The 13,206-nt window shown below is 38.2% G+C and overlaps 1 protein-coding gene across 1 annotated transcript; it reads left to right on the top strand.

Annotated features, from left to right (window-relative positions):
* Positions 1–1,304: 1,304 nt before the first annotated feature.
* CCDC179 (coiled-coil domain containing 179) lies at positions 1,305–11,793 on the top strand. Its single transcript, XM_059158449.1, has 4 exons — positions 1,305–1,439; positions 2,266–2,310; positions 3,139–3,243; positions 11,616–11,793. The coding sequence occupies exons 1-4, from the start codon at positions 1,395–1,397 to the stop codon at positions 11,622–11,624; spliced, it is 204 nt and encodes a 67-aa protein (XP_059014432.1). The 5' UTR covers positions 1,305–1,394; the 3' UTR covers positions 11,625–11,793.
* The last annotated feature ends 1,413 nt before the right edge of the window (positions 11,794–13,206 follow it).

Here is a 13,206-nt window from a genome sequence, read left to right as displayed (position 1 = left end):
ATGGTCCACCAGTGACCACTTTGAAACAAGTACCAATGGGGGTAGTAAGCATTCAAGCAGGTTGCAGTGAGCCAAATATTGCACTGGATATAAGGAAGAGGACACGGAAGCCACAGACAACGCTCAGGGTTATTTACTGTAAATACAGGGGATGGACAAGTTACATCTAGCTGCTGTTCAAAGGGCTTTAGTTTAATTAGGGGATGATTTGTAGCATAATGTATTTAACTGCTTAAAGAAAACAGAAAATATAGTGAGGTTAGCAAGGGGAGGGAACAATCTACAGCACGACCCCTGAGGAGGCTCCTAGGAGGAAAATAGCATGGGAACAAAAATGAACAGATTTATTGTAGACAGAAAGAGAGGCAACAACTTTTTCGGTTTAGCAGAATACAGGGAAAAGGATAATGTGGATACAAACGAGGCAACAGACTTAGAGATGGTAAGGAAGTGAGGTAGCTCCTGGCCGGGCTTCTCCAAGCAATTGGTGGCAGAGCAGAGAGATCAAAGAGCACGGGCCCTGGAAAAGGACTTTGTGGGTTTAAGTCCCAGAATACCTTCTAATTGTGGTCACCTCTGCAAGGTATTTAACATACTAATGCCTGATTTCCCCCATGATAATTGCCATGCTCTTATTCTCCTGGGTTGCTGTAAGGAGTTCATGACTTCATATATATACACACGGAGCCAACAGTGCAGACCTGCGCTCTCCTGAAGCGTGAGCCGCCCTCACTGTGTGAAGTAAGACTTGTGGGCTCAAAAGATTTCCACAGAGGAGACAGTTTGAAGGGAACACTGCGGGGTACAAAAACGAAAGAGCCAGGCAAACACTGAAGGGGTGGGAAGCAGTGGTGAAAAGTCAGTTGAGTTGGGAATTGTGTACATGTCATTGGGGCGGTTCCCAAACCCCCTTCCCCACCTTCAGCCCAGGTGTTGACAGGGGGAAGGTAGAGAGCTGGATGGATCCAACAGACAGCGGTGAAGGAAGAACCATGAAGGGATGGAGCTGAGAACCCTGAGGACAGGCTGCAGTGAAGGGCCATGGAATCAAGCAAGATGTCTTGAGAAGTGAGGGGTTTCCAGTGAAGGAAGCCAGAGAGTTGGGAACTTAAAGCGATGGAAATGTATTCTGTGCTTGTTGAAGAATTGTGGTAACCTGCCAGCCTTAGTTCTTCTACAGGTGAGCTCAGGACAGCAAGAACTTGACCTTTCCCTGCAGGGGACTGGAAGACAGGGACAGGGCGGGGCGCATGCGGGAAGAAAAAGAGAATTGTGATGGATGGGGCGGGGCTACGGGGCGGGGCTACTGGGCGGTGGGCAGTGACCCATCCAGTACCTGGTCTAGTCCCCCACTGCGTGCTGGGGGCACTCGGGGCCTCTGCATCTTAAGCAGCATGTGCCTGTGCTGTGCAGATGACGAAGCCATCCAAGTCAATCCCGTGAGTTTTCCAAGGCCCTAACCCTGCCTCGGAGGCCCCTACCCTGAGCCCTGCACTAGGATTACTGGGACACTTGGGATTACGGTCGTTTGTGATCGTGGCCAATGAGGGTGGTTTGGGTGCCGAGGGTTGGGAATCCTGGGTGAAGTAGACAGACTAGATTCTGGACTGCAACAGACCCACCCAGGAGGAGGAAAAGCCCCCCTACCCGCCCCCCGCATCCTCTAGAAGCCAGGCACAATCATCTGTTGACTGACCCATAAATCTGCCCCAGAGGTGGATGGGGTTTACAGAGGTGGGGGGCGCAGTTTAAGTTTCCCAATATCGGGAAAGACAGGGAGGAGACTGCTTCTGGGTCTTGGGGTTGAACAACTGAATCAAACTGAAGGCAGGGGAAGGTATTTAAGGTACAATTTAGGAATTGCAGGAAGCTGTGGGAACCCTACAAACCAAACAGCCAAGATCCCTGTGTCTCAGAAAACCATACCACTTGCTGGGGTTCCTCAAGCTCCCCAAACACCAGCAGAAACATAATTATTTGATTTCTTGTACACCTTTTCCTTCCATGATAAATCTCCGTTCTCTATATGTTTCTATAATGTGGTTCAAGCCTGGTTCTTTTTTCCTCAAACAATTGCCATCCTTCCCCGTGACTTTTACCTTAATGTTCTCATTCTCTCCTGCCTCCTGTAGTTGAGATAATATGCATATATTACATAAATAAAAAACAGTAGCATAGGCTTCCTATTACAATAACTGGTATTTCTGTTTGCTCATGGCTTTTTATGGTTTGTTTTGTTTTAATTTAATTTTACATATTATGTAGGAAGGGCCAAGATGGCAACATCCTTCAGATGTCACTGCAAGGCAGGTAATGTTTAAATAAATAATTCTGGGTATTTCAAAATTGTAACTTTGTCTTTTTTATGTGTCGTGGTCCCTATATGATAGAACTTTTATTAGCTAGAAATTTCTGTGTTATCTTTCATGGAAATCTAGGATCTTGTGACTACTATTAGAATAATGTGACTACTATTAAATGCTTTATATTCTTATTTTTTAATGTAATAGGAATTGAATGGCTAGATCATAGAGAAACCAATTTTTTCATAGTTATGAAGTAATACCACATAGTTCTCAAAGCAATTATACCATCTGCACTCCCACTGGAAGTGGATAAAAGTTTCTTTCATTCATATACTCTACACCCTAATACTCCATTATCTTCAAAGCATTCTAGTTTGAATCCTTAGGTCTCTTCCACTTATAGTTGCCATGTAATAGGGACATAAAAACCTCTGCTTCACATACGCAGCATTTAAGGGAACTAAAGAATGTGCACAAATTTTGTTTTCTTATTTCTACAAAGAAAATTCCTTTGGGTCTTTTAATTAACATTATTTTTTAATATTTATTTTAAAATAAAAGTAAACATATATATCCATGAGCCTTAGATCCCGCAGTTGGTAAAGTGAGTAAATAGTCTCATTAGAAAACTCTAGAGACGCTCCAATGTGTTTTCTTCATCTATGAACCACATATTTGAAGAAAGATTTTTCCTACTTTTATGTAGCTATGTAAACCATATCCACTGATTGTGTTTATGTTTTTTTATTGACACTAACCAAAAATATAATAAGCATGTTGAATTTTTATGGTTTAAAAAGTATGATTTGTTTTCCTTTTAATTTTCCAAAAGTCCCGAGATAAACGTATTGAGAATATGAAGAACCTAAGGAAGGAGAAGAGGAGATTTACTAAACGGTTTGCAAGACCTGCTCCTCTTCCAGAACCAGGACTCCTAGTAAGTACAATAGAGAGACTTCACTAAAATTAACAGGTCCTTAACTGCAAAAGACACCCTCATTTTTAATTTATGTAGTACTCTAAGTTTTGTTTTTCCTCTTTCCTTTGAAAAATCTGTAATTGTAGTCTGGGAAATTACCTTAAAAGTCCTCCAATCAAATTATCATTTATTATTAAAATCTTTCTCTCTCTCTCTTTTTTTGTCTGATAAACTGTACCTTATTGATGGTATGTGACAAGGTGGGTCTCTCTTCTTCAGAGAGTCAGAGATGGATTCCAGGCCAGGAGAGTCTCAATGTGTTGGCAAATGAGTTAGGGAAAGGACTCCCTAGCAGCTGAGGGCTCCTCTCTCCCTCTTGTGCTCTCTCTAGGTTTGGGGACTCCTGCTCTTTGGCAGGCATGTGGACCATAAAGTCCAACCACCCACATGGCTGTAGCCAATTCATTGTTATACCCAGAATTGAGCTTTACAAAGTGTTCACTGAGAGTAATGCCAGCCTCAGCATCAAAGATGGAAGAGTGAGTGTCACTGTTAAAGTTGCAGGAGACAACCTGGTCAGTGTAGCCCAGAGTTTCATTGAGGGGACCTTCTGATGCCTGCTTTACCACCTTCTCCCGAGAGCTTTCTCCAGGCAGCAGATCAGATCCATAACTAACACACTGGGGGTGTTGACATGGAAGACCATGCCAGTAAGCTTCCCGTTCAGCTCAGCAATGGCCTTGCCCATAGCCCTGGCAATACCAACAGAAGCAGGAATGATGTTCTGAGTAGCCCTTCGGCCATCATACTACAGCTTCCCAGAGAGCTCATCCACAGTCTTTTAGATGGCAGTGATGGCATGGAATGTGGTCTTAAGTCTCTCCACAATGTCAAAGTTGTCATGGATGACCTTGGCCAAAGGGGCCACGCAGTTGTGATGCAGAAGGCATTGATGATAATCTTCAGGAAGTTGTCATACTTCTCATGTTTCACACCCATCACAAACATGGGAGCATTAGCAAAAGGGATAGGGATAATTACCTTCTTCTCTCCACTCTTCAAGTGAGCCTCAGCCTTCTCCATGGTGGTGAAGACACCAATGTACTCCACAACATATTCAACAAGAACATCACCCCATTTGATGTCAGTGGGCTTTTGCTCCTGCAAGATGGAGATGACATGATGGGTTTCTAGGTCTAGGTCTCAGTCTTGACTGTGACATTGGATTTGTCAGGGTAGAATCATACTGGAACATGCAGACCATGTAGCTGTGATCAATGAAAGGGTCATGAGTGGTGACAATATCCAGTTTTTCAGAGTTAAAAGCAGCCCTGATGACCAGGAACCCATTATGTCCATCCATTTACTTTAACCTTTGCCATTGTGTCTCAGGGACCTGGGTGGCACTGAACAAAAAGATGTGGCTGGGTTTTGAATGGGGAGGATGGTAGAGCCTATTTAAATCTCCTTTCCAACAGTCTCCTGGAGATGATGTGGTTTAATGGAAAGAGCATGATCTGAGGAAACCACATTATTCTGGTTTCCAGTTTTTGCTTTACCATATATGATCTTGACTGCCCCAAATCATTATTTGAATCTTTTGGATTATATTACTTGGAAAATAAATCTCTTGGCAAATAGTTATTCAGCCTAGGCTTAATAACTTGCAACATCATGAAAGTCTACACCAATCACAGCTTATTGCCTCTCTGCACATCTTTTTTTATTATTATTTAAATTTTAGTTAACATACAGTGCAATATTGTTTTTAGGAATAGAACTCAGGGTTTCTCTACTTACATACAACACACAGTGCTCATCATAACAAGTGCCCTCTTTAATACCCATTGCCCATCTAGCCCCTCCCATACATTCATCTGTTTTGTTTCTTAAATTCCACATATGAGTGAAATCATATGGTATTTGTCTTTGACTAACTTATTTCGTTTAGCATAATACACTCTAGCTCCATCCACATCATTGCAAATAACAAGACTTTATTTTTTTGAATACACACACACACACACACACACACACACACACACCACATCATCTTTATCCATTTCTCTCTTGAGGGACATTGGGGCTCTCTCCGCATTTTGGCTATCATTAATAATGCTGCTGTGAACATTAGGGTGCATGTGCCCCTTTGAATCTATATTTTTATATCCTTTGGGTAAATACCTAATAGTGAAATTGCTGGATTATAAGGTAGCTCTATTTTGAATTTTTTGAGGAACCTCCATACTGTTCTATAGAGTGCTTGTACCAGTTTACATTCCCACCAACAGTCATCTTTGCATCTCTTTGGCATGGATTTAAAAAGTGCTTCCAAATAACCTGTCATATGGCCTCCATGAGACTTTTATATGTAGTGTTAATTATATTTCTTGTAGCCAAACATAAATCCAATGGTCCTCCCTTTTAAAGGCTTTCAGATATTTGAGGAAAACTACTATCTTCCTTCATATTCAGCTTTTCCTCAGGATGAAAATCCCCATTTTCCTCATCCATTCCTCTTTAACACTAGTAGTAAGTCCTGGCCTTATTTAGGCAATCTTCAGGATCAGAATTATATTTTATTATTAAAAGAGATTTGGAAAAAATTATATTTCCAGTAATCAAGATTTTTTTCTGTTGGTTTTGTTTTTGAAAGAAAATATTTTATAAGCACAATTAATGAACAGCTATGGCAGGCAGGAATTGTTAACTTTAGCTCCTTATCAGAGAATCTCAACTTTAGTGGCTTAACCAAATAGAAGTATATTTTTTCTCCAAAGAAAAGCTCCTGACCTAGACCTAAAGCTGATGTGATGGTTCCAAAAATCACTAAAGAAGTTCCAGGTTCCGGGGCGCCTGGGTGGTTCAGTGGGTTAAAGCCTCTGCCTTCAGCTCAGGTCATGATCCCAGGGTCCTGGTATTGAGCCCCGCATTGGGCTCTCTGCTCAACGGGAAGCCTGCTTCCTCCTCTCTCTCTACCTGCCTCTCAGCCTACTTGTAATTTCTGCCTGTCAAATAAATAAATAAAATCTTAAAAAAAAAAAAAAAAGTTCCAGGTTCCCTCCATCGTTATGATCTTTTCAAACTTTTCACATGACTTTCATCCTCATGGTCTCAAGAGGCTTCTACAATAGTAGATGTGTCTACATTCCAATAGAAAACAGTACAGAACTAAGGACAAAAAGTATATGCCAGCAGCTAAGTCAACACCCATTTTATCAGGAAAAGAGCCTCCTTCATATATGTATATATGAAATAAATATATAAAATATATTTATAAAGAAAGTCTTGGTTGTGGTAATGGTCTCAAGTTGTACACGTGCCAAAATACTTTAAAATGTTCACTTTATTGTTATTGTTTTAAAGATTTTATTTATTTATTTGAGAGAGAGAGAGAGAAAGTGGGGAGGGAGAGAGGGAGATGCAGGCTCCCTGCTGAGCAAGGAGCATGGAGCCCTGGGATCATGACCTGAGGCGAAGGTGGAAGTGTAACTGACTGAGACATCCAGGCACCCCTAAAATGTGCATGTTGAATATGCACAATTTATTGTATGTCAACTATACTTCAATAAAGCAGATAATATATATGTATTTATATGTTACATTGGGTTTACTCAGAGTTGTGTAATTCTGTTAGTTTTGACAAAGCATAATGTCCACGACAGTTACAGAATAGTTTCACTGCACAAACATTCTATGTGTTCCACCTATTCATCCCTCCTCCTTTCCTCCTCACCTGCCTCAAGCCACTAGCAATCACAATTTTTTTTTTAAGATTTTATTTATTTATTTGAGGGAGCACGTGCGAGTGTGAGCGAGCGTGTGCACAAGTGGGGGAGGGGTTCAAAGGGAGAAGCAGACTCCCTGCTGAGCCGGGAGCCTGCCCTGGGGCTCTATCCCAGGACCTGGAGATCATGACCTGAGCTGAAGGCAGACCCTTAGCCAACTGAGCCACCAAGGTGCAATCCCCCCCCGCCTTTTTTTTGCAATCATTTAAGTTTTTACTGTCTCTATAGTTTTACCTTTTCCAGAATGTCATATAGTTGGAATCTTACAGGATGTAACCTTTCAGATTGGCTTCTTCCACTCAGCAATATGCATTTCATGGCTTGATAACCCATTTTTTTTTTTATCACTGAATAATATTCCATTATATGGATGTATCACAGTTTATTCATGTACCTATTGAAAGACACCATCGTTGGTTCCAATTTTTAGTAATCATGAGTTAAGCTGCTATAAATATTGGTGCACAGGTTTTTGCATGAACATAAATTTTCAGCTAATTTGAGTAAATTAAATACAATTGCTGGATAATATGGTAAAATATGTTGAGTTTTATAAGAAACTGGAAAATTGTCTTCCAAAGTAGCTGTATAATTTTGGAGCCCCACCAACAATGAATGAGAGTTCCTGTTGTTCCATCTCCTTGCTAACCTTTGATATGATCAGTGTTTCGGATTTTAGCCATTTCGACAGGTGTATAGTGACAACTCATTGTTTTCATTTGCAATTCCATATTAACATATACTATTGAAAATATTTTCATATGTTCATCTGCTCTCTGTATAACTTCTTTGGCACAGTGTCTGTTTCAATATTTTGCCCACTTTTTAATTGAAGTCATTTTCTCATGAGTTTTAACAACCATTTGTATACTTTGTATACCAGTTCTTTATAAGATATGCATTTTTGTAAATATTTTCCCCTAGTCTCTGCCTTTTTTAATTCTTCTAAAAGTGTCTTTCCCAGAGTAGAGGTTTTTGATTTTAATGAAGTCTAATGTATTAACTATTTCTTTCATGGAACATGCCTTTGGTATTGTATCTAAAAACTCCCAAGATCACATAGACTTTTGTCTTGCGTTATCTTAAGAGTTTTACAGTTTTGCATTACATTATCCATCTGTTCTTGCATCTTGCCCACTTTTCCATTAGAGCCCTTAGCATACTGATAATTATTTTAAATTCCCAGTTTGATCATTCCCAAATCTCTGCCATAACTGAGTCTGAATCTGATGCTTCCTTTGTCTCTTCAGACTGTTTTTACTTTTTAGCATGTCTTCTGTTTTTGATGTTAAGAGCCAGACATGATATACTGAATAAGTTAGAAACTGAGATAGATAAACCTTTAGAGTAGGTTTTGTGTATACCTGGCTAGGATTTAGGCTGTGTTGTCTGTTTGTTGTAGCTGCGGCATACGAGATAAAAATTTACTCTGTATTTTTGTGTCTCTTCTTGTATTTTATTTCCCCTAGAGCCTCTTAAATAAGATCTGAGGCTTGTAGTTCTTTAAGCTAACTTCCCTGATGTTATATAGAAGCCTTATTCTTTGGTGGTAAGTTGTTGTGGAGGGGAGCATTTTATAGACCTGTGAATAGATCTCAGTCTTTTAGAGAGCCTGTGTCCCTAGGACATGATTTTCCCAACAACTACTTAGCTACCCTTACCCTTAAGTGAAACAGGAAGGCTACGGGGACTGGAGTTGCGTATTTCCCTCTGCTAGGTAGGAAGAGTCTGGATTTGGCTATTTTCCTTCCCTACATCAGTAAGGGATTAATAAAACCCAAATTGGTTGTGATAAAATAGTTTCCCTTGACGGCATGATCTGTTGGAGGAGAGAGAGCTCAGGAGACTTTCATAATAGCTACTCTTCCTCTCCCACTGCTGGAAGCAAAAGATTTTCCCCCTAATTATCACAATAAGACCTGGGGGTACTTCTAGAGGTAAAACTCAAGGAATATGCAGGCCTTGCTAAGACAGATTCCCCCACCCTAAATCTGGAACCTTTAAGCTAATCCACAGTGAGTTTCAGCAATTCATTCATTAAAGTTTGAGTGTTCTGTTGGAACAGTATTGGCTCCAACAACATCATTTGTGTCTTGTTTGTCCCATGACCTCAATTCTCCAATGGATCTAAGAAAAGTTGTTGATTTTTACTTCAGCTTTTTTCTTGTGAGGATGGGACTGATGATTCCCAAGTTCTTTTACATGTCAGACTGGAAACCCCCACTTATATGTCTTTGCTCAAAACTGAGTCACTAGCCACCCAAAGCTGCAATATGTTTAAGTGGTGAAAAGCTGACCTGGCTTCTTTGTTGCTCTGAAGAGAATTAAGGTTCCATTAGTGTGGATGAAAGTACTTTCTTTTCTCAGGCTGTGATGGTCCTCCTCCTATAATTCACTCTCCTCCTTTAGTTTTGGAACAAATACAGATTATGAGTAACAGTTCCACTCTTCAGCTTTTTTTTTTTTTTTTTCCCTTCTGTTTTTCTTTGCCTAGTCAAGGGAGCCTATGCATTGCCACCCAGAAACTCAGGATCCTCAACCTTATAGTTACTGCACTGCCTTAAATATCTACAAAGTTCTTCCCTTGCAGATATGCTAGTATTTGAAATATCACCCACATAATCATGGCCTCTGAGATATGCATTAAAATATGTCTGCACAACATATTTTACATCTATATAGTGATCCCTTAGTAAAGTATAATTATATGGGATGGGGGGAAGCAGTGATTCCCGAGACCACCCTTCTCTAAGGCAATTACCACCACTTCTGAGCCCTTTAAATTTTGAATCATTTCTACACATCAGTTTGGCTAATTTTGCTATCTCACTGCAAGTTCAGATATCTTGGGCCATCAATCTTCTCCCTTCATGACTTGCCCCTCAACACCAAACCATTTAGGATTCTTCCATTAAAAAGCTCCCCCCACCTTTTTCCTTGATTTACTAGATGGTTTTTATAGAAATGCCTACAGACTTGTTCTATATCAATGATCCAATGAACACACTTGAGCTTTCAGAGACAAAATATCTCCAAATAAATAAAAATATATAAAACAAAAGCATGATGTATGAGAAGCTGGAGTTCAGTCTAGTACTTAGTACCTTTTCTCCTTACTATAAGGATTCTTAGAATTGTCTTCAAAACAGCTAGATATTTTTGCCCTGGCAGTATTAGGCAGTCATGAGAGCTATGATATCCTATAAAAGAGAAAATAAACCCTTTGCCCAAGAAAGAACATCAAGGACTCAAAGCCTCAAAGTACACACTATGCTAACAGGCTTCTCAGGACTCACCAAAGAGTAATAATAGCAAGGAGCTACTGTGAAAATCTTATTCTAGTGTTTCTTCTATATATTGACCAAGATGTTTAGTGTATCATATTTAAGCTTGAACTCTCAGTGCTTCTCAAATGAGGTCAGGACCAATTTTGTGTGATTTGGTTTGGTTTGGTTCAGTTTAATTTTCAAACCACTGTGGACTGTCATTTTGTAACATATGATCAAAATGTCATAGCAGTATCAAATTATTATAAATAAACATAAATGTTCATTCTCAATTTGTCTAACTAATCTTGTTGTAAGGTGTAATGACTGTTAGGCTAGACTAAAACCAGACCACACAGAATAACATCTTTTTTTTTTTTTTTTTTTTTTTTTTTCAGAATAACATCTTTAAATTGTATTGGTCCTTTCACTTTCTTCCCCTTACATCTTTTGCAAATTGTTGGGTTATAAGCAGCGCCCCTACTAAATACCCTCTTCTCTTTTTCTTTCTTCTTAAATTGTTTTTTTGCCTCAGGAAAAAGTATAACAACAGTATTTGTACAACTTAAATGGCTTGAGATAAAGATAAAAACATGAGTCCATACATACAGGTAGTTTTCATATAGGAGTTGTGCCCGGTAGGACAGAGGATGTATGATTAGGCTAGAGCAACTAGTTGTAAAAATTTTGGAAAAGAATTTTTATTTTGATGTTTGTCGGCTTAAAGTCTCTATAACAAAGCTGTCTCCTAATTATTTTATTAATAATCATTATCATGGACATTAAAATAATCATGAAATATTATTTTATGGTTGAGTTCCTGCCAATACTGATATATATACCCTTTCTATATTTACTTAATTGTTGCTGTTGCTTACTTTTATTCAATATTAAAAAATTCTCAACAGATACACATAGCATGCTTTCTTGGCCCACCACAGACCATAAGACTGGAAAAGAAAACCCCTATGTTTAAAAATTCTATCACATCCACAATGGTTAGAAGTGACTTTAACCCTTTCTTCCCTGTTATTTTTGGTTTCTACAAATTCTTCCTGCTTGTGGTGTTTGTTATCTAACTCGGAGGAAAAAAAACACTTTATATCATATTCATATGAATTATTTCATAATATTGCTTTTCATATCTGGCTACTATCTGAATGTAATGTTGTGATAATTTAGAATAGCATTTTTAGCTCTTTATGAAATTCTTTTTGTGTAAGAAAGTCTATTCCCATTGATATCTTTCCCAGATAATTTATAACTTTGTATAAATTTTTCCTTATATACATTTCAATTGAACTTATTTTTCTTTATTACTTTAATTTTTTTCTAGTGGACATAAAGCTGGAGTCTGTGTGGAAGAAATCATGCCAGATGAAAATGTGCAGATTAATAACATCAAGTGGCATTTTTTAATTTGACTTCATTTGAAAAATAAAAGCCATACTCTGCCATTTCAACAAAATAAATGCAGTACAACCATCTAACATCCAAGCCAGAGGGTCTAGAATTTTCTTAAATAACTTAACTCATTATCACTTTCTTTTCTATGGTAAATTTGAGATCTGCTACTTTTCAACAAACAATTATACAGGCCTTTAAAAATTATATACTCCTCTTTAAATTTTTGCAATTAAATTTATGACTTATCTAAAAGTTTAGAATTATACTTTAATAATAGGGGAAGTGCCCCTAACTTGGGAGCAGCCAAATATATAAATCAGTTAATAACAAACTTAAAGAAATTCATTGATAATAATACAATAGTAGTAGGGAATTTTAACATCCCATTCACAGCAATGGACAGATCATCTAAGCAGAAGATCAATGAGGAAACAAGGGCTTTGAATGGCACACTGGGCTAAATGGACTTAATAAATATACTCATTACATTTCATCCTAAAGCAACATAATACTCATTCTCTTCCAGTGTACATGGAACATTCTCAATAATAGATCACATACTGGGTCACAAGTCAGGCCTAAATCTGTATGAAAAGACTGAGGTCATACCATGCATATTTTCAGGCCATAATGCTATGAAACTTGAAGTCAACTGCAAGAAAAAAATGGAAAGATTACAAATACATGGAGATTAAAGAAAATTCTACTAAAGAATGGATTAACCAGGATATTAAAGAAGAATTAAAAAAAATACATGGAGACAAATGAAATGAAAATATGACAGTCCAAAACCTTTGGGATGTGACAAAGGTGGATCCTAAGAAAGTAGTATATAGCCATACAGGCCTTCTTCAAGAAGCAAGAAAACCCTCAAATATACAATCTAGCTTTACACCTAAAGGAACTGGAAAAAGAACAGTAAATAAAACCTAAATCCAGGAGAAGGGAAATAATAAAGGCCAGAGGAGAAATAAATGATATACAAATTAAAAAAAAAAAAAAAAGTAGAACAGATCAACAAAACTAGGAGCTATTTCTTTGAACAAATAATGACAAACCCCTAACAAGACTTACCAAAAAGAGAAAGGACCCAAATAAAATCATGAATAAAAGAAAGGAGATCACAATCAACACAGAAACACAACTGTAAAAGAATGTCATGAGCATTATATGCCAACGAATCAGGCAATCTGGAAATGGATAAATTCCTAGAAACATAAACATAAACCAAAACTGAAACAGGAATAAATAAAAAACCTGAACAGACCCATAGATAGCAAAGTAACCAAAAATTTTCCAAAAAACAAGAGTCCAAGGCCTGATGGCTTCCCAGGGGAATTGTATCAAACATTTAAAGAAGAAATAATATGTATTCTTCTGAAACTCTTCCAAAAAACAGAACTGGAAGGAAAACTTCCAAATTCATTCTATGAGGCCAGCATTACTTGATCCCAAAACCAAAGACCCCACTATAAAAGAAAAATTACAGCTCAATATCCCTGGTGAATATGGATGCAAAA

Source organism: Mustela lutreola, chromosome 1 (assembly GCF_030435805.1).
Source record: "Mustela lutreola isolate mMusLut2 chromosome 1, mMusLut2.pri, whole genome shotgun sequence".
Taxonomy (NCBI): domain Eukaryota; kingdom Metazoa; phylum Chordata; class Mammalia; order Carnivora; family Mustelidae; genus Mustela; species Mustela lutreola.
Note: the sequence above shows the minus strand (reverse complement) of the source record. Positions and strands in the feature narration are given on the sequence as shown.